This window comes from Neovison vison, chromosome 8 (genome assembly GCF_020171115.1).
Source record: "Neovison vison isolate M4711 chromosome 8, ASM_NN_V1, whole genome shotgun sequence".
Classification (NCBI taxonomy): domain Eukaryota; kingdom Metazoa; phylum Chordata; class Mammalia; order Carnivora; family Mustelidae; genus Neogale; species Neogale vison.
In genome coordinates this window covers 80,465,051-80,491,522 of record NC_058098.1, presented here as the reverse complement: position 1 = coordinate 80,491,522, position 26,472 = coordinate 80,465,051, and the positions used below count along the sequence as shown (strand labels likewise).

Sequence of the window (26,472 nt, the reverse complement as noted above, 5' to 3'; positions counted from 1 at the left end):
GAGACATTTGCAAACCTATTTTAAACCCACATATTCAAAGAGGGATATCAAAATATACAAGAATTCATACAACTCAACCAAATAACCCAATTTTAAAATAGGCAAAGGAGCTGAAACTTTTTTCCAAAGAAGTCATCCAAATGGCCAATAGATACAAGGAAAGATGCTCATTATCATTAATAAGGGAAATGCAAATTGAAATCATGAGATTTCACCTCATGCCTGTTAGAATGGCCAGGAAATAGTCTTGCTACTGAGGCTATAGAGAAAAGGAAACCCTTTTACACTGTTGGTAGGGATGTAAACTGGTTCAGCCACTATGGAGCCAGTACGGAGGTTCCTTGAGAAATTAAAAACACAACTACCATGTGGTCCAACAATTCCATTTCTGGGTATATATACAAAGAAAATGAAATAATTATCCTGAAAAGATATCTGCACTCTCATGTTCACTGGGGCATTATTCACATGGCCAAAACATGGAAACAATCTAAGTGTCTGTCAATGGATGAATGGATTAAAAATATATATACAATGAAATATTATTCAGCCTTATAAAATTATTAAACCTTATAAAATGGAGATCCTGCCGTGGATGACAACTTGGATGAAACTGGAGGGCATTATGCTAAGTAAAATAAGACAGACAGAGCAAGACAAATACTACATATTATCACTTATATGTGTAATTTTAAAAAATAATAATAAAGTTGAACTCACAGAAACAGAAAGTAGAATGAGAGATGCCAGGGGCTGAGAAGTGGAGGAAGTAGGGATAGACTGGCAAGATATTACAAACTTTCAGTTACAAATGAATAAGTTCTAAGGATCTAATGTATAATACAGTGATATATATAACTCGGTCGTATATAACATATGCAGCATATAATATATATTATATATAATATATGTAATATAGTTGATAACACCTTATGTATAATTGAAATTTGTCAAGAAAGCTGAACATAAGTGTTCTCACCAAAAACAAAAAAGCAATGTGTGAGGTGATATATGCATTAACTCAATTGTGGGAATCTGTATGAATATCAAAACATTAAAATTGTACACTTTAAATATATTATAATTTTGTCAGCTGTATTGAGATACAGCTGAAAAAAATCTCCACAAAATACTTAGGTATAAATCTAACAAAATATGTACAATATTGATATGAGGAAAAATCAAAGACATCAATAGATCAGAATAAAGAGTCCAGAAATAGGCCCACACAAATACAGCCAACTGATTTCACAAAAGAACAAAGGCAACTCAATAGAGGAGTGGTAGTCTTAGCAAACAGCATTAGAACTGGACATCCTCAAGCAAAAAAATGAATGTAGACACTGGCCTTACATAAATATTAACTCAAAATGGTTCACAGACCTAAATATAAAACACAAAATTATAAAACTTCTAGAATATAACATGGGTGAACATCTAGGTGAACTAGGGTGATATGTTTTTAAATACAACACCAAAAGATAATCTAGGAAAGAAAAAACTGTTTAGCTGGGTTTCATTAAATCTGAACATTTCTGCCCTGCAATACACCATTAACAGGATGAAACAACCACCCACAGTCTGACACAAAATATTTGCAAAACATACACCTGATAAATAGTACTCATAACCTAAATAGACAAAGAACTCTTAAAATTCAATGATGAGAAAATCAACAATCCACTTAAAAATAGGCAAAAGATCTGAAAAATATATCTCCAGAAAGATGATATACAGATAGCATACAAGTTTATGAAAAGATGACCAACATCATATGTCATTAGGGAATTGCAAATTAAAACAACAGTAGGATTAAAATTATACATTTATTAGAAATGGCTGAAATCCAAAACACTAACCATTATCAAATGCTGACAAGGATATGGAGCAATAGAAATTCTCATTCACAAGGAAAAAGCAAAGCAAACCAAAGAAAAACTCTCACTCGTTGCTGGTGGAAATGCATAATGGTACAGTCACTCTGGAGAACAGTTTAATAGTTTCTTACAAAGCTAAACACAGTCTTACTACATGATCCAGGAATCACATTTCTAGATATTCACCCAAAGGAGCTGCAAACTATATCTACACAATAACCTACACATGAATGCTTATATCAGCTTTATTCGTAATTGCCCAAAACAGGAAACAACACAGATGCCCTTTAACAGGTGAATGGATAAGCAATCTGTGATATAGCCACACAATGAAATATTCAGCAATAAAAAGAAACGTGCTACTAAGCCATGAAAAGATACAAAGGTAACTTAGATGCATATTGCTTAGTGAAAGAAGCCAGTTCGAAATGGCTACATAATGTATGGTTCCATATATACATAGTTCTGGAAAGAGGAAAACTATAAACAGTAAGAAAACCAGTGGTTTCCAGGATTTTAGGGGCAGCTGGAAGAGGGATAAATAGATGGAATACAGGGGATATTCAGGGCAGTGAAACTACTCTTTATGATACTGTAATGGTAGATACATGAACTGTGCATTTGTCGAAACCCATAAAACTGTACAAGTGAATATTAATGTGAATTATGGACTTTAGTTAACAAATAAACCACAAATAAATGCCAAAATTATACACAGATATTGGAACTGACAAAGACCTTAAAGTAGCTGTTACAAAAATGCTCTACCAAGTAAAGGCAAACACATTTGGCACAAATGGACATATACCAGTGTAGTAAAAACATAGAAGATACAAAGGAAAGACAAATGGCACTTTTGGAACTGAAAAACATAATGACCAAATATTAAAAGAAAAAAGAAATTCACGAATGGGCCCAATAGGATTATGGAGACGACAAGTGAAAAAACAACAACAACAACATTGAATTTGATAATGGATGAATAGAAATTTATCCAACTTGAAAAGCAGCAAGCTAGAACACAGAAAAATTGCACAGAGCATCAAGAACCTGTAGGTAGCAACAACAAAACATTTTTTTTAAGATTTTATTTCTTTAAAAAAAAAGATTTTATTTCTTTATTTGAGAGCGAGAGAGCGCAAGGCGGGGGGGGGTGCAGTTGGGAGAGAGAGGGAGAAGCAGACTCCCTGCCAAGCAGGGAGCCCAATGTGGGGCTCCATCCCAGGACCCTGGGATCATGACCTGAGCTGAAGGCAGACGCCTAACCATCTGAGCCACCCAGGTGTCCCACAACAAAACATTTTAACATTCATGGTGTTGGAGTCCCAGACATAAAGACGAGTGTGGTGCTGAAAAAATACTTGAGAAATAATGGCTGACATGTTCCAAGTTTTATATATACAAAAACTGACAGTGCAGTGAATCCCCAACAGGATAAACTTAAAGAAATCAATGCCCAGATACATCTAATCAAATGGCTGAAAGCTAAAAACAAAGAAAACTCTTGAAAGGAGCCAGAGTAAAACAGTACATTAAGTAGAGAGGAACATGACTCAAATGACTGGATTTTTCATCAGAAACCATGAACACCAGAACGAAGTGTCACAACACGTTTGAAGTCTTGCGGGGGGGGAAAAAAAAAAGCTGTCACTCCAATATCCACCAAAAACTTCTTCAGAAATTAAGGCAAAATAAAGACATTCTCAAGTGAAGAAAAACTGAAAGAATCCATAGCCAACAGAACTGCTATATAAGAATTGCTAGAGAAAGATATTCAGAGAAAAGACAATTATACAAAGAAAAGTACACTACTAAGAAAAGAAGAAAATAAAAATTGGTAAACACCTGGGGAAATGTAATGGATTATGATTCTCTTCAGTTAAAATATATTTCATAGTTGAAATAAAAACTATATTATAGTCTGGAGGATTTTCAGTGAATACAGTGGTAATATATAAGACAATTACAAAGTATCAGAATGTTAGGATGCCACCAACAAAGGGCTTAGAAAGAAACTGTAGCATGAAATACTTAGGTTACAAAAGAAGAATGGTTCAAATAAGTTTCTATCTAACCAAACTAGGAAAAGAGCTAACTATACCCAAAGCAAATGGAAGGTAATAATAAAGAAAAAACAAATCAATGTAATTTAAACAGAAAAACAATGGAATCAATCAATGAACCCAAGGGCTGCTTCTTTGAAATGCTCAGTAAAACTGATATACCCATATCATGACTGGCAAAAAAAAAACAGAGAAAAGATAAAAATAATCTATATAGGGAAGGAAAGAGGGAACATCACTATACAACCTGTTGACATTAAAAGTATAATTATGTGGGGCGCCTGGGTGGCTCTGTCGTTAAGCGTCTGCCTTCAGCTCAGGTCATAATCCCAGCATCCTGGGACTGAGCCCCGCATTGGCCTCCCTGCTCAGTGGAAAGCCTGCTTTCCCTCTCCTAGTGCTCCTGCTTGTGTTCCCTCTCTCACTGTGTCTCACTCTGTCAAATAAATAAATTTTTAAAAATCTTAAAGAAAAAAAAAAAAGTATAATTATGGGACGCCTGGGTGGCTCAGTTGGTTAGCAGCTGCCTTCAGCTCAGGTCATGATCCCAGCATCCTGGGATCAAGTCCCACACCGGGCTCCTTGCTCCCTGCTTCTCCCTCTGCCTTTACCTGCCATTCTACCTGCTTGTGCTGTCTCAATCTGACAAATAAATAAATAAATAAATAAAATTTTAAAAATTAAAGTATAATTATGAACAACTCTACAGATATAAATTTGACAATTTAGATTCAATGGAGCTATTCCCTAAAAACCACCAACTACCAAAAGTTACCTGAGATGAAAACAACCAAATTACTGCTAACACTACTAGTGCAAGTAAAATCAAGTTAAAAAAAAAAAAAAAAAAAAAAACACTTCTGAAAAAAAGTATCCCTAAGCCCTATGACTTCACTGCGGAATACTATAAAACATTTAAAAAAGGAATAATACCAATTCCAAATATTCACTTCCAGAAAGCAGAAAAGGAGGGAATAATTCACAATTCATTTTATGAATCCAGCACTGTCCTGAAATCAAAACCAGACAAAATCAGTAGAAAGAAGGAAAAAAACTACAGACCAAAGGTCCAAGTGACACTGATGGAGGGGAAAAAAAAAAAAAAAAGCAAACTACCATTATCCACCATATGAATAAGAAAAACCACACAATAATAATTAATGCAGAAAAAGCATTTGGCAAAATTTAATACCCATTCACCTTAAAAAAACAAATTTAAAAAAACCTTTCTTTATGCTAGGGGAGAGCTTCCTCAACTTTATAAAGACTATCTACAAAAAAACCTATAGTTAACATCATATTAAATGATGAGAGGCTGAAAACTTCCTCCCCAGAACTGGGAACAAGTCAAGGACAGCCATTATTATCATTCATATTCAATAAAGTACTAGAAGTCATGGCCAGAAAAATAATTAAAAGACATATAGATTGGAAAGGAAGAAATAAAGTGGTCCCTATTTGCAGAAGACACAACTATCCATATAGAAAATCCAAAAAATATCTGAAAAAAAAAAAAAAGAAAGAAAATCCTAGAATAAATAAGGGGGGGAGGGACAGATAAAGTCAATGTGCGAAACCTATTTATATATCTTAATAATGTACAACTGGAAACCAAAATTATACAAACAATGCCACTTTCTAAAGAACCAAAAATTTAGAAAGAAAAACAAAATTTTCATATACACCTAGCAGTACATGTACAGGACCAATTATGCTAAAAACTATAAAATGCTGATGAAAGAAATGAAAGACCTAAAGAAATGGAGAAGCATACTGTATTGGAACACTCCACAGAGTAAAAATGTCAATTCTCAGGGCACCTGGGTAGCTCAGTGGGTTAAAGCCTCTGCCTGCAGCTTGGGACATGATCCCAGGGTCCTGGGATCCAGCACTGCATTGGGCTCTTTGCTCAGCGGCAAGCCTGCTTCCCCCTCTCTCTCTGCCTGCTTCTCTGCCTACTTGTGATCTCCCTCTGTCAAATAAATAAATCTTTTTTAAAAATGTCAATTCTCTCTAAATTTATCTTTAGACTTTACTGAATGCCAACCAAAATCACAGCAAAGTTCTGTATTATTTTTTTAAAATAAATACAGGTTAATTGATTTAAAAATGTATATAGAGAGGCAGGAACTAGAAGAGATAAAATAATTTTGAAAAAGAACAAAGTTGAAGGAATCACATTACTCAAAAGTCCTTCAATGGCAGAATAACCAAACTGTGGTACATCCATACAGTACAATTCCACTTGGCAATAAAAAGAAAAGATATGGTCTATATATACAATGGAGTATTATGCCTCCATCAGAAAGGATGAATATCCAACTTTTATATCAAAATGGACAGGATTGGGAGAGATTACGCTGAGTGGAATAAGTCAAGCAGAGAAAGTCAACTATCATATTGTTTCACTTACTTGTGGAGCATAAGGAATAACATGGAAGACACTGGGAGATGGAGAGGAGAAGGGAGATAGGAGACAAACCATGAGACTGTGGACTCTGAGAAACAAACTGAGGGTTTTATAGGGGAGGGGAATGGGGCGTTGGGTGAGCCTGGTGATGTGTATTATGGAGGGCACGTGATGCATGAAGCACTGGGTGCGGTGCATAAATAATGAATTTTGGAAGAGTGAAAAAAAATAAAATGGAAAAAAAAAAGAAATGAAGTACAGATATACACAATGTGGATGAATTCAAAGGCACTAAGATAAGTGAAAAAAATCTAATCTCAAAAGGTTACAGGGCGCCTGGGTGGCTCAGTGGGTTAAGCTTCTGCCTTCGGCTCAGGTCATGATCTCAGGGTCCTGGGATAGAGCCCTGCATCGGGCTCTCTGCTCAGCGGGGAGCCTGCTTCCCCCCTCTCTCTGTCTCCCTCTCTACCTACTTGTGATCTCTGTCAAATAAATAAATAAAATCTTAAAAAAAAAATAAGGTTACATGCTGTTTGATCCCACTGGTAGGAATTCTGTACATTCTTCAAAAGACAAAATTTTAAAGATCATTGGTTGCCACTGGTTAGAGTTAAGGAAAGGGTGTAACTGAAGGAAGATTTTAGGGATATGAACCTGTTCTCTACCCTGTTGTGGAATGGTAAAATCCATAGAGATGTACACAAGTGAAATTTTTTTCAATTTTTCTCTATATCAATTTTAAAATGATATTTAAAAAGAGACACAATGTATAATCATAACATGAAGTAGAATATGCTTAATGACAAAAAGAGGCAAAAGATGATTTTGAAAACAAATATATAGTGTACAACATTGGCAGAAAATACAAAAGGGATAACAACAGCAGGCTTCATGTGGAAGGTGAGACTTCAAATAAACACAATTTGAATATATAGAAACTGGAGACAATATGAGTGAGAAGAACAAAACAGAACAAACAAGTTGATCCTTAGTATTTATTTTCAGCAGTGAATCCCAAGACTATGACATATAAAAATTTTAAAATTCTTACTATATCACTACACACCTAATTTTCTAAATGAGTTCCTGTATAGTCGGTTAAAAAAAAAAAAAAAGCTTATTCTTTATAAGGTTATTAAATTTCCTTCAAATATAAATTATTAACTGCATATTCAACAGTATAGCTTATTAAATATTATATAGCACAGTTATTTTCAAACTCTTTTAGTGATAGAATGTTCCTCAAAAATTTGACACACAGATCAAAGCAGAAATGCTCAGGTTGAAACATGTGTGGAGGGACCAGAGACCCTACCCATCTCATCTGTGGACGGGGCTCCATTACAGATAACTGTGAAGACCCACTGGTAACTGACTTGTCATCTCCTGAGTTTGTTTAGAACACCATCAGTCATAACTACATTTGCAATAATGTCTTACTAAATGTCTGCTATATTTTTTCTCTCTTTTGTTTAAGCATAAACAGTAGAATTCTGGTCATATTAAATTCTATCATTACATTTTCACTTGGCTTTATTAAATCTCTGCCTTTTTTTTTTTTTTTTTTTTTTAGTTTATTTATTTGACAGAGAGAGATGAAGCAAGAGAGGGAATACAAGCAGAGGGAGTGGGAGAGGGAGAAGCAGGCTTCCTGCTGAGCAGGGAGCCCAGTGCGGGGCTCCATCCCAGGGCCCTGGGATCATGACCTGAGCCGAAGGCAGATGCTTAACAATTGAGCCACCCAGCAGCCCCAACTTCTGCCATTCTATAACGTCCTTGTTTAGCTCTTTTAGTGGTTTTACTACTGAATGTAAAGCAAACAAAAAACCTGCTTATTTTACTCTTTAATTACATGTGCATGAAAAACTTTGATCTTTTAAGGTATATTTCATTGTTTACTTCTCTTTTGGAGTGGGGTACCTGGGTGGCTTAGTTGGTTAAGCTCCTGACTTGATTTCAGCTCAGGTCACGATCTCATGGAGTCTCATGGTCATGAAATCCAGCCTCACATCAGGCTCTACGCTTAGCATGGAATCTGCTGGAGAATCTCTCTCTCCCTCTCCCTCTTCCTCTACCCCTCCCCATGCCCGCTTGCTCACTCACTCTCTCAAATAAATAAGTAAATTCTTTAAAAAAAAAAAAAAAAAGTACTTCTCTTTTGACAACAGATAATGTATTTCTGGCAATGATACTCTGTAAAGGATTTCAGACTATTTTTTATCTAATATAGTAACTGGCAACTGTATTACAATCCAATGCTCCGTAACTCTACTTTGTGCTTCTTTGCCAGTTCCTTACTGGTAGTGGTACATACTTCATATTTTACGGGAGATTTTTTTTTTCAATACATTTACCTATTTCTCAAATACCCAACACTGATACACTCTAATTGAGATATTTTCATCATTACTAAGTAAATACATTTTGAGCTTGCTTGAAGGATTGAGATGCAATTTAACTTTGACTTTTAACTCCACAATTCCTAACTGTGGTTTATTAAGCTACTTTAGAAATGTGGATTACATTATAAAATTCTATGTTTTTAACGATTTTTACTAAGCTGGTTGTACTTTGTATCATCAAATCTAATATTTTCATTCATTTACCTCTTATAAGTCTCTTTCAATTATATACTCTCAAGTGTAGTTTACCTTCATGCTAACCTGTTATAAAATGATTTCAGATTTTCTCAGATTTCAAATGCTCCCTCTTATCTCTTAAGAGACATTTAATTTGGCCAGACAGTATACTGGAATGATAGCCATATTTCTCTTAGTTATTATGAAGTCTTTGTATTTTCAGCCTATGAATTAAGGGCTAACATAGTTCTTGTCCTCCTTTCCTAAAATCATATTGTAAAATTTGTATTTAGCTTAAAAACCTATGTAAGAACTATGTAAAAAAACCACCCTCACTTTTTGAAACACTTTTTTTTTTTTTTAAGATTTTATTTATTTGTCAGAGAGCATGCCCATGCACCAGCGCACAAGCAGGCAAAGGTAGAGAGAGAAGCAGGCTCCCCGCAGAACAAGGAGCCCAAAGCGGGACTCGATTCTAGGACCCTGGAATCATAACCTGAGCCGAAGGCAGTGGCTTAACTGACTGAGCCTCCCAGGTGTCCCTTTGAAACACTTTCCAATATTCATGCTGAAATTAGGTTTCAAATAAGGGAAATCTTTTCTTTAATTATGGTCTTTATCTTGCAGGTCTTTACCTTTTCATGTGATACTTATCATCCAAAGATATATTACATAGATAATAGTGCTATTATTTTTTCTTCTTGAGGATCTCTTTAGGTCATTTTTGTCTAATACAGATTTGCTTTGCTTGTTCATTAATAGTACAACTAATTTTTGCTCAGTTAAGTCAATTCTTTCTATAAAGCCTCTATCCATGTTTTAGGCTCTCACAGAATTCCAGGGTCAGAAAGAACTTAAATGTCCTTCTCCCAGTAAAAACCTCTATTTTTACAAATATTCCATAATGCATTCAATTTATGTTACACTAAATTTCTGAACAGTTATACTTGTTCAGAAGTTTTCTGCTGGAATAGAAATTCTGATATTATAGAGTCTACATAACTTTTTTCTTCCCCTTTTCATCACATGGCAAAATTTGCTCATTAGATATACAACTTTCTTTTGCTTTTTTTCTTGAAATGTATCATGTAGGGATTTTTTAAATGGGTCTTACTACTTCTCCTTTACCGTCTTCCTAACACATTGTAAGATGAAAGGTTTACATAACAAATACTCATTCTCAACTTTAATACATTTGACACTGGAGATCTATGCTAGCATTGGAACACGTGATCTTTTAATAGAAACAAGATCAAGTATGATAAATGGCTTTTCTTCACATTTTCAAAAAACTGAAATTAATAACCCCTATCACCATAAGTGCTCAAAAACAAATATTCTAATGTAGTATTATATTTTGTTCATTCTTTCCCTTGCTATGTATATACTCCAAAGAAAAGGGGATCCTAGCATAAAAACACAGCATTGCAATACTTTTTAAATACCTTTTTCCACCAAAAATACCTAAAGATAAGACACTGCATGAAATGTTACAATTTTTTAATAAAGTCATTTATAGATTTGTAATAAATCACTATCATATAATAATATCTTGAAGGAATTAAATAATTTTCTAAAAACTATTATAAATTACATATTTTGGTATCTGAACAAATTCTATATGAAAACATATTCTTTATCAAGATTCCACTTCTAAATATTATTTTTTTGTCTTGTTTTACTCTTAAAAGACATAGTTTTCTCAATACCATATCTTTATTATTCCAATGAAGAGACATGGTCATGAATAATTTGTTAAAATATCTATTTTTACATGGTGCTATTTAAAATTGTATCACAGGGATTTAAAGGGTCTTCTTTTGATTTTCCTGCTGCTTATTAGACTCAAAATAAATGCATAAAATTACTCATTTGTCAAAAAGCAAAAAATCCACCAAATCTTTCTAACTAATTTGTATGCACTACTGGTTGACTATCCTCACTTTTTTTTCCCCAAAAATATTGTTTGACCTAAGTATAGGACATTTTTAATGTATTTTTCCAGTTCTTAGGATTAGATTTACTATAAATATCAGATGTTCTTCCACAGATTTTGTGAACTTAATATTAAAAACATATCACTGACGCTCTACACCTCAAGTTGTCAATCTGAATGAAAATGACACCATTATCAGCATCACCACTAACAGATTTCTTAAATTAGCTGCCAATACTATCAATTAGATATTTCACGGTTATTTTAGAAATAAGTATGTCAAAAGCATGTCGTTTGCAACTATTTTCTCTGGCTAGCATAAATTCAAAGTGTTCTTTGACAAAGGACATCAATCAGTAGAGCAAAGAGACCTGGGTTCAAATGCAGATGGAGACAATTATTAAAACTGTGGCATGCAAGTAAATTACTCAACCTCCCGCTAAGCCTCCCTATCTTCCTTATTAGTTTATTGGGAGAATTAAATTAAATAATGCATGTAAAGCATTTAACACAGAGCTTGGCACACACTACGTGAGATATCTCAGTAGTAGTTGATGTTGACAATGATTGCCTAATAAGGATTTCAAGAACTATCCATGGCAGTTATCGGATGCCACAGACACATTAGGACTCATCTGATACTCTTTGCTGCAGATTTGCTCGCTCTTTCTTTCTACTTTTCTATGTTCTCTGCCGAGTGAGGCTTTGGTAACATTACCTCTAAGAATGTCATTAGGTGGCACTCAGAACACCTACAATGGAAGCTATGCTCTCCATGAACCTCTTTCATACATGTTGTAGCTTCCAAATGCTCTTGCTTGAAATAAATTTGGGGAAAGCTGCTTTAACTCCACATTAAGCATAGATGAGAAAAATGGCCAGTGTCTCTGGGGAATAATTAACAAAAGACAGTTTGTTTCATCTTCATGATAAAATACAGCATCCCTATTAGAAGGCAAATTCATCATTCCCAAAAGTTAAATAGAATGACACTTTAAAAGTAATTCCAGCTGATTAAATTTAGGGTTCTGAAAAAAAATTTAATTCATGAATATACTCTGAATCTTTCATTTGATTTTAAAATGTATAAATGTTCATTTAACTTTGAGCCCTTGCCTCTCAGTGTTCTATTCTGAGCTAGTCAAACAAGTGGTAGCAGGCATGCTGGGCTCAATAATACTGCCTCTCATATTTAAATACTCTTTTTCACTTGGATTGCAAATTAAAGGCAGTCTCCTGAACACTGACACATTTTCAATGATTGATTTTGCAAAACGTGTTGATTTTTCTTACACTGTTTTGCCTCTGTGTGTGTCAACTTTGGCCTTCTTTTCTTGCTCCTTTGCAGCATTGCTGTCTCTTTGAAGCCATTGTCTGCCTGATATGAAAAATGTACATTAAACCTCATGACTAATTACACAGACAGAAAATTCCTGATCTCAAATATAAAATGCCTATACCCAGAAACAGTAACAAAAGCTTCTGACTATGTACAAAACTCTTAATCAAACCTTTCATTCATTTGAATTAGAAGAAATTCCAATAATTTATTTTCTGTTAAAGTTGTGTTTACATTCTTTGAAAAGCAGATTTCTTATGCATGTTACATGCCTACAAATCAATCCATTTAACAACAAACAACATCCATCCATTTCCTCCACAAAAGTTTATACTTGCTGTTAGATCTGCTATTAGGAGCTTCTGGATGAATTCAATTAAGTGCTACTCAGAATTGTTTTGTCTAGATACAAAACCGTCTTCAATACGAGGTCCATTTTTTGACTCCTGACACTATGCATTAGCAAAGTAGACTTCTTCTAATAAATCCTATAATCTATGGATTAAGCACCTGGCTCCTTATATTTTAAAAATATACTTATAAAAAAAATGAACAGATACTTCTCTGCCTGCCAAAATATACAAAATAATGTCTCTAAATCTAAAAGTCCAGGCCTTACACACATACTGCATGTTATAGTCTATACAATATACAAAATCTCATCTCCGATAACCAGTTTGTGGGCCAATTTTTTCCCCCCAAAATAGACTAGCTCTAGAGTTAATTTGACCAATCATCTTTGAAAAACTATTGGATGCAAGGCCTCACTTTGGCACTCGGAGAGAAGGCCTGAAGGAGTTTACAATCTAGAATGGGGGCCTGGCAAATACAAGAGTACATGAAGAGTTCTATGAAACCTATGAACACAAGTTAGGCACTGTGAAAGAACACATCAGGGAAACAAAGAGAGGAAGGTTGTGCTTGCCTCTTCCGCATGTTAGCATTTTCCTAAGGGCCACCAGCCACCATTTGTTTTCACAGACATCCGAGCACCAGACTGCCCAGCTCCCAGCCTACCAAACGTAGGTACCCCGCTCCGTTTAGCTGTGGCTTGCCTTTTTGTTAGACCAGCTCTCCTCTGCCTCTAGTTGTTGTTCTCCTTGTGCAGTTACCAGTGCAGTAAATGCAGCACATGCCATCACACTCCTATTTTGGGAAGCCCTGCAATAACTACCAGTGCACCGATTGGCTAGTCCAACCTTGGGTATAAAATTTTAGTTGCTTGCAAATGATGTTTCCGAACCGGGAGATGCGAGGAGGAAGGGGGAAAGTAGCCATGCTCCTCCAGAAACGGCCACAATACCTAAGCGGAGTAAGTTGGAATAAGGTCTGCACATGAGCCAAAGCTTAGAATTTCATTGCCTTTGTTGGCTCGTGTCACTTCTTTAATTAATGTCACTTTCTCTGTTTTAATATCAGAGCAAGTGACAAGAGTGCTTCTGGATGAATTGTGTTTTCTGAGGACTGTATGGCACACTCTCCCGCAGTCTGACAGAGGGACGTGCCAGCTTTCCTTGGCAGTTACAACGCACCAGCTTTAGTTTTAGTAGTTTAATTTGTGGCAGTTATATGTTTTGAATACGTTGAAGTATTCACAACGGTCTCATGGAATCTGTTCCATAGATAAAGTTTACACAGTGGAAAAGAAAAAGCAATGGCGATAAGGCGATTAGGAAAAGCTTCTCTTGGCCACAGCTGGCCTTAGAGGCATTCCTGTAAATTTAAGAGCATTTAGGGGATAGGATTAAAGTGATCACAAGGAATGATGGCCCCCCCACTTTTTTTTGCCCAGTTCCGTAGTTGGTGTGAGACGATCATAAGGAATATGATATTTAGAACTCAATTTTATGCAAAATCCATTATTCAAGAAGTGAAGTTTATATACATGATAGACATGCAATGAAATAAATGTTAGAATAGAAAACTTTGTTACTTATGCATTAAGTTGATTCTAACATTTTGGTAAACTAAGTTTTTATTGATATAAAATTCAGGAGCATTTCTGCATTGAGGATAAAGGACTAAACTTTTTCCTTGGGTTTGCTGAAGATCTCTTGGTTTCAGGCCCAAGTATTCCGAAGGTTTTTTGTTTGGACTTTTTCCTTCATCTCCTTTAGATGAAGCTTCATCAACTCACGGTGAGAGCTGCCACCAAGGAGTTCTTCCAAACTTTGCCTGCCCTTTCTAAATTTAGGGTTCTTTACTGCAGCAGGTTGAAGATCTGGCTTTGATTGCACCTGGCTCTGCTGGAGAATAGAAATATTCATCTCCACTGAATGCATGCTGCTTAAGTGCTGGAGGCACTTGCAGGAGAGAAACTCTCATTGGAAACTTCATTACAATACTTTCGCTTCCCTACATGAAGTAGTCATTCTCATTCACCAAAGATAGAATTGTGGCTGACACAGCCACAGGAGCTCCTGTTTGACTTTCAAAATTAATCAACCTCTAAGCTGGAATAGAAATGGCATGTCCTTTAACCTTAAGCACAAAAAGCTCTCAACAGACTGCAGTTTTTATATCCCTGGATGAGAGTTTGGGCCCCTAATACTTAAACTTGATGCACATACTGGGTTTCTGGCATGCTTTTGCCCATACCCATCTGCTAGCCTGGCACTGTGCCCATTCAGAAGGTGTGATGCCAGTTTCAATAGGGCATAGGTGCCAATCAAAGATGGGTTTGGAGGGGCAGCATGCAGAACGCAGCAAAAGTCAGCTCTTCTGCCAGAAGATCCTCCTGTTATCAGATAATGCCAATGAAGGGCCACATGCTTCATTGCTTGGGATCACATTGCATCTGTAGATGTTTCTGGCCTTCGATGGATGTCTTTCTACAGAAGCATTTTCCTCAAGGATTACTTGATTGGAGACATTACAGCAAAGTCTAACGGACTGAAGTCCATTATTTTCAAAGAAACAGAGGAAACCTTCAACAACTGTCTTGAAATAATTGCCAGGTTTTCTGTCTTTTCTCCTAAAACACTTCTTCGTGTAGAATATTATAGAGTATATTCGGTCCATGTATGGGAGTTACAAGGGACAAACATTCTGAAGAAGGATTAACTGCAAAACCAAGAACCTAAGAAGTACTAAAATCCATAAACACTTCTGTATCATTAAGTGTGAATGGTGGACAAATTTCCATCATCCCATAACTGTTCTCTAGTGGATTCTCATGCTTAGAGCTTCAGAGTTTAATTTTCCTCTCCTGTATTTTATAAACATGGATATCCCAGTGTCTTAAAAGAAAGACCGTATCTACTATTTATTCCTCTTCTTCCATGTCGAAAGGAAAAAAAAACAAGCAACCAAACACTTCAGAAGCAAAATCTATCCATATTTCATAAGGAAGCCAGAAGCTCTCAAAAGCTGAGGATTCTTTTATTGTGTGGCAATAGAGGTGAGCTCATTTCATGAAGAAGAAATTTCCCTATAGCAATAGGTTTCAAATTTTAAAACCTTGACCACTATAAACAGTTACAAGATAGTAACAGGTGCAGTAGAAGAAACATAATATATAAATCAATGAAGAATGCAGCAGTTTGTAAAACTTCCCTGAAGGCACAAGAGTTTGACAGTAAAAATGCTAAAAATGAAGAACCATAATATATGATAAAAAGAAGATCAGACACTTATCAAAATGAAAAAGCAAAAGCTAAGCCTTAGAAGAACTTTCTCTTTTCATACAAAGAACCCAAACCTCTGTAAATATTTAGATTTCCTGACTGATTGGCACATAAACACTCCTCTTTCTCTAAAAATTCAAAATTGATAGCATATGGATAGCAAATACAAAATTAAAATGTCTCCTACAGACTCTTACTTCTTGTATAAAGGTCTAACAAATGTACTGAATTCGAAAATCCCAGAGATTCTCTCCTCTTGTATCTCTCTCCACACCTTTGTCTGATAACTACTTTACCATATATACTATGTTTCTACACCATGTTTCCAGTGTTCCTGCTTATTTCCTCCTTCTTTTCACCCCCCACAGTATTGTTGGCAAAATTTTCTAGTTACAATCCTAGTGCCACCATAACATTGTGTTGCGTCAGAGAAGACTAACTGCTTATCCCAAAGCCTTCTCCATAAGACACTGCCAAAATAACACTTAATATAGCGACGTATAATAAAGCACTAAGCATTCCAGTTACTCCACTCTGTTGCATTATCATTGGGCTCTTCTTCTTCTTCTTTTTTTTTTTTTTTTAAGATTTTTATTTATTTGACAGAGAGAGACCACAAGTAGGCAGAGAGGCAAGCAGAGAGAGAGAGAGGGAGGAGGAAGCAGGCTCCCTGGCCAGCAGAGAGCCCGATATGGGACTCGATCCCAGGACCCTGAGATCATGACCTGAGCTGAAGGCAGAGGCTTAACACACTGAGCCACCCAGGCAGCCCTCATTGGACTCTTCTGAACATTATTCTACGTATCTTCACAATGAATCCATTACTACAGACAAAAAAGTAAAGTAAGTAAAAACTACACATGCATAAATTATCTTTTCTATTTCTTCAAAAATAGAAGCCTGTTTTCTTACCAAAAAGTAAGTTAAACTTTGATAACTTCTAAAAATCCTACTCAGGCTACTCTGGTTCTTCACTCCCCTCAAAAAAAAACAAAAACAAAAACAAAAAACAAACACAACAACAAAAAAAGCTTTTCTTCTATGTTTCTAAAATGAAATAGAGCTAAGCTGAAAACATGACCCAAGAAATGTATGACTATCACCTAGATAATGTACATACATTTATCCATGGATAAGTGATTTGATCTTAAGGCCTCACCAGAGTTTAATTTTAGTTATAATAATGTGTACTCTTTATAAAAATAATGCTATTGATTTATGGCGAAAAAAACATATATAGATTCTGTCAGATGATATAATAATTGTCTGGGCTTTTCTTGAAACTAATAGTACCTCTGTAAAATTACAGGCTGGAATTAAGGGGTGACATCTGTAATTATGGAAGGGAATAAAGAAGGCTGGCTTGTGTAGGTTGAATATCCCAACCTCAGTCTCAATCTCTCAGGCAAATAACTACTGAACATCTACTCTGTGTGTGACATTCCAAAGATGCTAACTGGTCATCGCTATGCGCCACTTTAAAAAAACTAAAACTTCCACAGATAAATCATTTTTGTTTTTACTCATATAATCCTTCAAAGGAATTCAGCTTAAGTTTATTACATATAACTTTGTTTTTCTGGATTTGTTTTGACTAATTTCTGAAACCCAGTACCTTCCCTATCTGAAGTACATGAGATACAACTTAAATGAGAACTTTTTACTATGTCACCATGGCCACTATTATAAATTTTAGGGGTAAAAATATTTAGGTCAGTAAGTAAAATGTCATAGTCTTCCAATGGCATTTTTGATGTTCTTAGTTTATGACTTTGGTAACTAAATCTATCACAATCCATGGCAGGATAAATAGAAAATCCGTCCAGTGGGTGTCCTTGTCACCTCCTAAACCCCTGTGGCACCAGACACTGAACCTAGGATTCAGGTAATCCATTAGGATAGAATTTTCCAAATAAAAAAATAAATTATATTTAAGGGCTTACTAAGCTCCAAGTTCTTTAAAAATATTACTTCATTTAATCCTCACAATTATTACTATCTCAGTGATACAGAATAGAAACAAAGTCTTGTGACTAGGTGGGAGTCACTGAGTTTCTTCAGTCTGACGTCAGAATTCAATCCAGATTTGCCTAACATCAAAACCCATGTCCTCATTTATACAATTCTCCCCCTTTTTTTTTTTTTTGCTTGCTTCTGTGTCACACCTCGCAGTAAAGAAGAATTCAAACTCCGTTCCCTCTCCTTCCCTGGAAGTTTAGAAACTTTTTCACTTAATTGATACTAAAATGACAGCAATTTTTCCATTCCCTGAACCAGCTTCCTCCCCTGATTCTTTTCATATACAAAGAAAGAACCTTGGCTTTGTTCTTATAGTCAGACCTTTCCCTTTCCCTCTTATAACTATTTCTATTAATGCTATAGGCACATTTGTCCAAGTCAAGAGCAAATAGCAAAATTCCCATCCCTTCCCCTTGACTCTCAGCGGATGACTCCTGATCTCAAAGCTAGAAGACAGCTGAACATGCACAATGAATTAGACAAGGTGGCCAGTTTCTTCCCAGCCTCAGGCAACAAACCCTGAGGAAGTGTCTACCTAAACAGTCTATCTACAAAGAACATATGGAAAGGAGGTAGCTGCACACAAAGGTGTTCTTAAGGAAAACCTAAATTTCTTCACTTATGTACAGGAAATGATGAGAAACCTGGTAAAGTGCAAAAATGTGACATAATTTCATATGCATTTGCTTAGATGGCTTTGAAAATAGTAAAAACTAAGTTGAATGAACTGATTGCTGATGGTATCTCATTAAAGAGCTGCTCCTATGATTCACAAGTGCCACTCTAGATGGCACGCTGAAACACGCAGTTTTATTATATATTCTGAAGTATGGAGCCTCTACCTCAAAATAGCTAAACATTTCTTCAAATCTTTCCCCAGTTTTGTGCGCTTGCTTGCATTCCCAGGATCCAGGTTCTAACATTCAGGTAGTAGAGGGTCCAGTATAATATATGGAGTCTTAACAATTGTTTTTAAAACAGAGGCACCTGGGTGACACAGTCAGTTAAGCATAGGACTCTGAGTTTTGACTCAGGTCATTATCTCAGGGTCATGAGATCTAGTCCAGTGTTGAGCTCCATGCTCAGCGTGGAGTCTGCTTAAGATTCTCTCTCCCTCTCTCTCTTCCCCTCTGGTTCATGCTCTCTCTCTCTCTCCCCTCTCTAAAATAAATAAATAAATTTTAAAATCAACATTGTTGTAAAACATATTATTTTGGTAGTAAGAAAAAATAAGTAAATGATACATGATATAGACTAAAAGCAGCAAAGACTTTTTTTTTTATATTTAAATAGGGACAAATAGATCACATGCCTGAGCACATTTCTTTTTTTTTCTTTTTTAAAGACTTTATTTATTTATTTGACAGAGAGAGATCACAAGTAGGCAGAGAGGCAGGCAGAGAGAGGAGGAAGCAGGCTTGCTGCAGAGCAGAGAGCCTAACATGGGGCTCGATCCCAGGACCCTGGGATCATGACCGAGCCCAAGGCAGAGGCTTAACCCACTGAGCCACCCAGGTGCCCCATGAGCACATTTCTTTTTCACAACAGGAACCACATTTATAGGCCTATACTTAATTTTTAAAATACCACTTAAATACATATTAAAATTTTATGTATTTCCATTTTTTAAAAAAAGGAAAGGAATAAGAGCATTACAATCTATGCTTTTCTGTACTTCTTTGAAATCACTCAAATAATTCAATTAGAAATCTAAAAGTATAACTGATAAGCCTTGAGCTCCAAGGCTATAGCTCAGTGACAACAAAAATTTATTCAACTTCCTATCTCTACTTTGAGTCAAGACAGTATACCAGAGATCTTAGCTCTTTGCTGTACAAGAGAACTCTCTAATTCAAAGTCTCCATCCACACTTACTCTATGAAGAATCTACTCTCTGTGGACTCCACATACACTTTTATGGTCTTTACCTATACCATCTAACATGGTAGCCACTAGCTCTATGTAGCCATTGAGCTCTTGAAATGTGACTGGGTAAATCCTGGATTTTAAAGACTGTAACTAAAATAATTTCTTTTTTAAAATATTAATAACATTGGAATACTATTTTAGATATATTGGATTAAATAATATATATAATTGAAATAAATTTCATCTTTTTTTTTCTTCTTTTTAATGGTTCTCTTAGAAAATTTTAAATTACATAAGTGGCTTACATAACCTTTCTCCTGAACAGTGCTGCTTATGGCACTCTCAACCTACTACTCAGAATCACAGCAATTTTCGAGCAAGTTCAGACTCGTTTGAGGAGGAAACTTTTCTCTAAGCCATACAATTTTGTGTGTGTTGGTCTCATCTTGCCAACTTGATTAGACCCTGAGATGATTAATAAGTTATCTTTTTACTGAATTTCATTCATTTGTTCAAAATGACAATTACGGGTCACCTAGGTGGCTCAGTTGGTTAAGCAACTGCCTTCAGCTCAGGTCACGATCCTGGAGTCCGGGGAAAGTCCCACATCTGGTTCCCTGCTCATCAAGGAGTCGGCTTCTCCCTCTGACCCTCTCCCCTGTTATGCTCTTTTGCTCTTTCTCTCTCTCTCAGGTAAATAAATAAAATCTTTTTTAGAAAATGACAATTATATCAAAAAAGGAGCTTTATCCATCCAAACATGAAACATGTTTGCGAACTGTGGTGAAATACGCCATTCTAAACTATGCCTCTTCCGTAAGGATTATTTGGGGCTGAGGGTGCAAGGAGGAAGAAGTACAGGGAAAGGCTTTCTCTGAACTCCCTTTATTTACGTGAAGACAGATCCTCCAAAAAAGATTCAATTGTTCTAAGTTCCCTCCAGGGAAGTTTCATCAACCAGATAAAACTCTTATCACAAGAGATTAGAAATTAACACCACTCCCAGACAAGCTTTGTCACAAACTATCAAATCCCCCACCTATTCTCTTAAAGGCCCATTCATCTTTCCTAAAGATCATCTACGGTCCTTTAAGTGACCTCCATCCCCTGTCCCTTTCCCCTATTAAGACAGTATATAAGTTCTCATATCTCACTGCTTTTTGGGGTATTCACTTTTTTTTCTCCATATCCCCATGCATAACATCAAAAATTAGTAATTTCATGTAGCTTTTTCTCCTGCTGTCAGTTAATTTTATAAATCCAGCTCTCGAACGTAGGAAGAGTAGAGGGAAAGTCTTTCCTTCCCTACTGTCTGAAATGTTTAATGAGGGAGGAATCCAAGATTCCCCCAGTGGAGGTCTTTTACCAGCTTCTTAAACTCCTATAAGAACAGATGTAATGAGTCAATCCATTTAGGAGAATTTATCCTTGAGGGTAATTTTTTTAATCACTAATATTTATCTTATTTTATTCATTAAATCCAGTCATGTAATGGAGTGTTCTGATCATTAAACTACAGTTGTAAGGTAGCCCTGAACGATCCTTTTAAATTCAGTATAATTTAAACCTTTTTAAATGTAGTGTAAAAATATATTCAACTAGAATTCCTTACCTATACCAAAGAACACAAAAAATAATTTTTTGTTTTTGTGTCTATTTTCTCATTTATGAAGGATAGCAAATAACTAGTACCATCTAGATGCACAGGAGAGAAGTTCTTTCCTTGCATACAACAGATGCCTTGAGGTATTAAGACTCAATTCTCTAGTGAAGCCTAGTTAAGAAATGACCACAACCCTCTATTACTTAAATATTAATGATAAAGATTCACAGAGTGTCTGGATTTATAAAGTGTAGTTTCTGAGCTATAAAAAGCAATGTTTCCAGGAAAAGACACACTCAAAAAACAACACTAGCATTTGTCTGGTGGACTTTGTTTAACTAGGTTCTGGAAGGACTTCCAGAAGTCATGCACAGCAAGAAATGGGCTCAATCATGGCTTAAACCAGACATTCTGGTAAACTTTAATGATCCTCAGTTACTTAATAAAATACATTTATGAATTCTATTATAATTCAAAGTTTCAATTGTCAAAATACTAAATGATCACAGTTGCAGTCACATATACAAGAATATCTGGTAACTTATACTTTACCTAAATATATCAATCCAAATCCTCCAGAGCCAATCATTTTGCCCAGCATCCATTGTTTTCCTTCCATATCATCCAGAACCTTGCCTTCTGGAAGTGGAACAGGAAGTCGATATTTCTCATTTCTTTTTGGTGGCATCACTTCTGTTGGCAGAAAGGCTGAGATAAGTGATTAAAAATAAAAACAACAAAAAGTCCAACTAAAATACATTTCTCAAAATGTCTTCCACAGGGCACTTTCCCAGGTTCCTACAAACTAGGGTTATGAGATCAGCTGGACTTGAAAAAACCCACATACTATATTCAAATCGGAATCTCACATATGTTACAACGCTGAAATCCAAGAAAGACTGATATTAAAAAACAAACAAATCTTGTGAACTTCACATGTGAACTTAATATGTCCAAAATTCATTTAGGGGAGTCTATAATACCCACTAACAATGCAGAATACATTCTAAGAGATGAGTTTACAATTCCCAATGACAAGGAGAAAATAAATATCATATACATGCAAATACTCCTTTCATTGAGAATGTTAAGCATCAAAGATGAGGTCTTTGGTCACTAGGAGAGAATACAGCTTTGGATTAGGAAAACATGGACAACGGCAACAAATATCACCAAGCCAGGGAGTCAAATCACGGACAAAGAGCAGGTACTCAGGAAATATTTGTTAAGTAAGCCCAGAATTTTCGTGGATACATAACTTCTCAGAGCACAAGGCCACGGGGCAGTTTCAGGGTTAGCACACTAGTCTCTGTTTCTTTAGATCCTGTCTTTCTCTTTCTCTATACCCTGTTTCTTCCCCACCCTCACCAAACTGAAAATTGCCCCGCTTTAGAGATTAATCAATTACATGTGTACAAGGTTTGTGGATTTCACAGTGAAAGACTTTTAGTTGGAAGAGAGAACTGCATAGGGAAACACACACACACACGCAGCATATCTTCCTGAAACTGATCTACATGTGAAGGTAATTACAATCCTCTAAGTATTAAAAAAAAAAAAAATTCAACTGGTGAGTGCTTTTAAAGTTAATGTAAAGTTTTCGCTGTATAATCTTTTCCATTTTCTGAATGATAAAGTTTCTGTTCCTTTTAATAAGGCTTCCCTCTTTCACTGACTTTAATCCAATGTCCTGCTCTCTTTAACTTAGCATCAGTGTCTCAGAGCAAACGAACACAGCAGAAACCTGTAACCACAGTCACCTGCCCTCCTAACACAGCCACAAGGGAAGCAGAGAATTTACTCGGTGAACTACGCCTCAAGTAGTTTTCTGGTGGTTCCCCTTGGCCAATACTTTATACGTACTGGTGTCCAAAACGCATCTGCGGACTTAAAACCCAAAGTCCTCAAAGAACAACTCTGCAGCAGGGCATAAACACAGTTTCGGAGGGAAGTCCGTGGCATCAGAACTTGAGAGCTGAAACTGCACATCCTGGGCGGGGTTCCCAGGGGCAAGCGGCGGCCTCCTCCCAAGGCCGGCCGCAGCAGGGAGCCCCTCTGCTTGGGGGTTCCTCCCAGGGCTACGATGCTAATCGCTCCACACGAGTTGCCCGGGACAGACCGGTGTCCAGAGGCCTGAACACGTGCCAGGCCCGGGCTCGGACGGGCCGTGGCACGGGCGGGGGGCACAGTGCGGCCCACCACCCGCCTGCCCCCGACTCTCCTCTCGGCGGCTCCGGCCCGAACCGCCGCGAAGCCCGCCGGCGTCTGCACCACCTTCCCGCCCCCGGCTCTCCCTGCACCGGCGGAACGCGGAACCCGACCCCCTCCCGCGCCTAACACCGCCCGCCGGCGCTCGGGGCGAACGCGGGTTGGAGGGGGCGCCGCTTCTCGCTCCGAGTTGGGGAAAAAGTGCGCGACCAACCGCGTAAGCCGGGCCTGCCTCGGCGGGGAGGCTCCGGCGCTCACTCCGACGGCAGCTCCTCCCGCGGCGCGGCGGGGCAGGCGGAGAGCGGGACGCAGAAGGGCCGCTCGGCCCGACGCCCAGGTCCGGCCCCGGGCTTCCCCTGCCGCCAGGCCGCGCAAGGCGTCTCCCGCGGGCTTTGAGGGCCGGGCGGGGCCACGGGCCTCCAATCCCGCGGGGAGGCGGGCCCCGCCCGAGCCGGCTCTCGGAAGGGCCCAGGCGGACGTCCCCGCACCCGCGCCGCCTGCGCGCGGCGAGCCCGGCGCCGTCAGGCTCTGGCCGGAGACGCAGGCCTAAGGCCCGCGAACGGGACGCCCAGGGGAAGAGCGAGCGGGGTCTCAGTCGGGAAAGGGGGCTCTGTGATTGCCGCACACACACCCTGGCCCTCCAGAGTCTGCACAAGGAGCCACCAGACCACTTCCGTGCATTTGTGTAGGAGGAGTTTATGGCCTCCCGCACTCTCCCAGTCCCCAAAGTTTCCAAATCAGTGGGCGAGTCTTTACTGAGCACTTACCGCAACTCGTCGCACTAGTCAGGCCCTCCCAGGGCAAGAAGCCTGGTGTGAGCCCGGAGGCCTGAGACCTCCTTGTTCCAGGTCTCAGACACAGACTGGCGCAAGACCTATTGACTGGTTGGATAATCTTGACTAAACGTAATTATTTCACAAAACTTCCATTTGTTTGTCTGTGAACTGGAAATAACCGCAGTTTCTTAGGTTATAAGGTATGTTAGAGAAAAAATTTATAACAACACTCATTAAAATGGTAAAGAACACTTTATTGCAAACTGTTGCAGTGGGAGAAATCTGCATTCGGTGCCAAAGACAGCAAAGAAAAGTGGACTTTATAGCCAAGGGGTGGGGGTCCGTGGATGGAAAATTATTAAGAAGAAATGTCAGAGATATAGGGAGTATTCTGGCTAAACTGAGTTAACAGAAATCTTGCTGAAGTCAGGGCCAGGTGTTCAGAATTCACCCGGGGGATGGCGAAGGATGAGGAGCTCCATTAGATACAGAGGGCTCTGGTTAGTCGGGATTTGGGCTAAACTGACTTAAGAGGATTCTTACTGAAACTTGACAATGTGGAGAGGACATGGACGTCAATAGCCATCCCTCGGTGAAAAAGAGTTCTGGGAAGCCTGAGTAGAATTTGGTCAAAGGGAGGCTCTTGAGCAGGTTATTAGTTAAAACATTACGATGATACGTGAGAGAAATTATTAAGTGGTTTTCTAACACGTAATAAAGACTCATAGTGAGCTTCTAATATTTTCAGGTAGACAAAACAAATGTTCCAAAAGCAATAATCAAATATATCAACATCCTATGTAGGAAGAGAGTAAATACTTGGAATGCAAACTGAAAGGAAAATCAAAGTCCTTTAATGAGTTTGATGGAATAAGGTTTTAGGACTTCCTACATCTGTCACTAAATGAAAGATGGCATGAGAAAACATTTTAAAGCACTTAGTGCTGTGGATATAAAAGCCTTTTTAGGGGCACTCCGGTGGCTCTGTAGATTAGACGGCTGCCTTCTGTTCAGATCATGATCCCCAGGATGAAGTCCTGGAGTGCGGAAAAATATCCCTGCACAGCAGGGAGCCTCTTCTCCTTCTGCCCCCTCCCCTGGCTCATCTGCGTATCCATGTGCGCGCGCTCTCTCTCTCTCTCTTGCTTGCTCACTCATTCTCTCTCTCAAATAAATAAATAAATAAATAAAATCTTTAAACAAATAAATACTGAACTTTTTAAAGAAGTTCAGTAGTCTATGTGTGGAATAATTGCATCATTTAAGGTAGTGATTCACTAATCCAACAATGTCCATTCTTATTTCCGTAAAATGCATATGTGACAGATGCTATTGGTTGTTTAGCCAAATATCCATATGGACATTCTTTCTCCCATTCCAAATTTGTTCAGGTTTCTACCCACTTCCCCAGGTTAATTTCTTTGGGAAGATGCAGCTCCAGCACCAGCTACAACAGATTACTCTGGAGGGTCATACATGGCTCCGGTCTTCACCTATATATGGAGTACATTTGTGTCTTTATTCAGGACACTGTAACAAAATACCATAGACTAGGTGGCTCATAAACAACAGAGATTTATTTTTCACACTTCTGAAGGCTGGAAATGTTATTACCTAATAATCAACTCCGAAGGTTCCATCTCCTCAGACTATCACATTGGGGATTAGTTTTCAAGACAGAAATGTTGGAGGCACACAAACATTTAGTCTAGAGTAGTTGGTAAAATCTATTAGCCTTCAAACCTTCAAAATATATCTAGAATCTATCCGTCCTCCCCATCCTTACTGCTACCATCCTGGTCCAATAACCATCATGGCTTTCCAGGGCAATTATAGTACCCTCCTAAATGCTGTCTTATTTTCTACCCTTCCAGGCCTTCAGTCTGAATATCATAGAAAACAGCTAAATGATCTCTTTAGGAGCTTAAATTAGATCTTTCTTCTATTGAAAACACTTTAGTGTCATTTTGAGTCATTCAATAAAAGCCAATCCTTACTATGACTTAAAATGGTGTTTTTTAACCTTGGCCATATTGACATGTGAGCCAGATGATCCTTTATCGAGAGGGGGAGGAGGGGCAGGAGGCGGTCTACCTCCTTTAGGATATTCAGCATTGCAGGAGATTTAGCATCTATCTGGCCTCCCCAGCAGTCCCACCCCACCCAG

The 26,472-nt window shown here is 37.7% G+C and overlaps 1 protein-coding gene across 3 annotated transcripts in view; it reads right to left on the bottom strand.

The window, feature by feature from the left end:
• Window positions 1-23,880, bottom strand: part of VRK2 (VRK serine/threonine kinase 2) — a 115,751-nt gene extending 91,871 nt beyond the window's left edge. For 2 of the 3 annotated variants that reach the window (XM_044264004.1, XM_044264006.1), the window contains exons 1-2: window positions 23,744-23,880; window positions 21,874-22,014 (exon numbers count right to left, since the gene is read on the bottom strand). In XM_044264004.1, coding sequence (XP_044119939.1) covers window positions 21,874-22,009 — 136 coding nt within the window. In that variant the 5' untranslated portion in view covers window positions 22,010-22,014; window positions 23,744-23,880. The remainder of the gene's footprint in view (window positions 1-21,873; window positions 22,015-23,743) is intronic. The other variant, XM_044264005.1, reaches the window with a different exon arrangement.
• Between the last annotated feature and the right edge of the window lie 2,592 nt (window positions 23,881-26,472).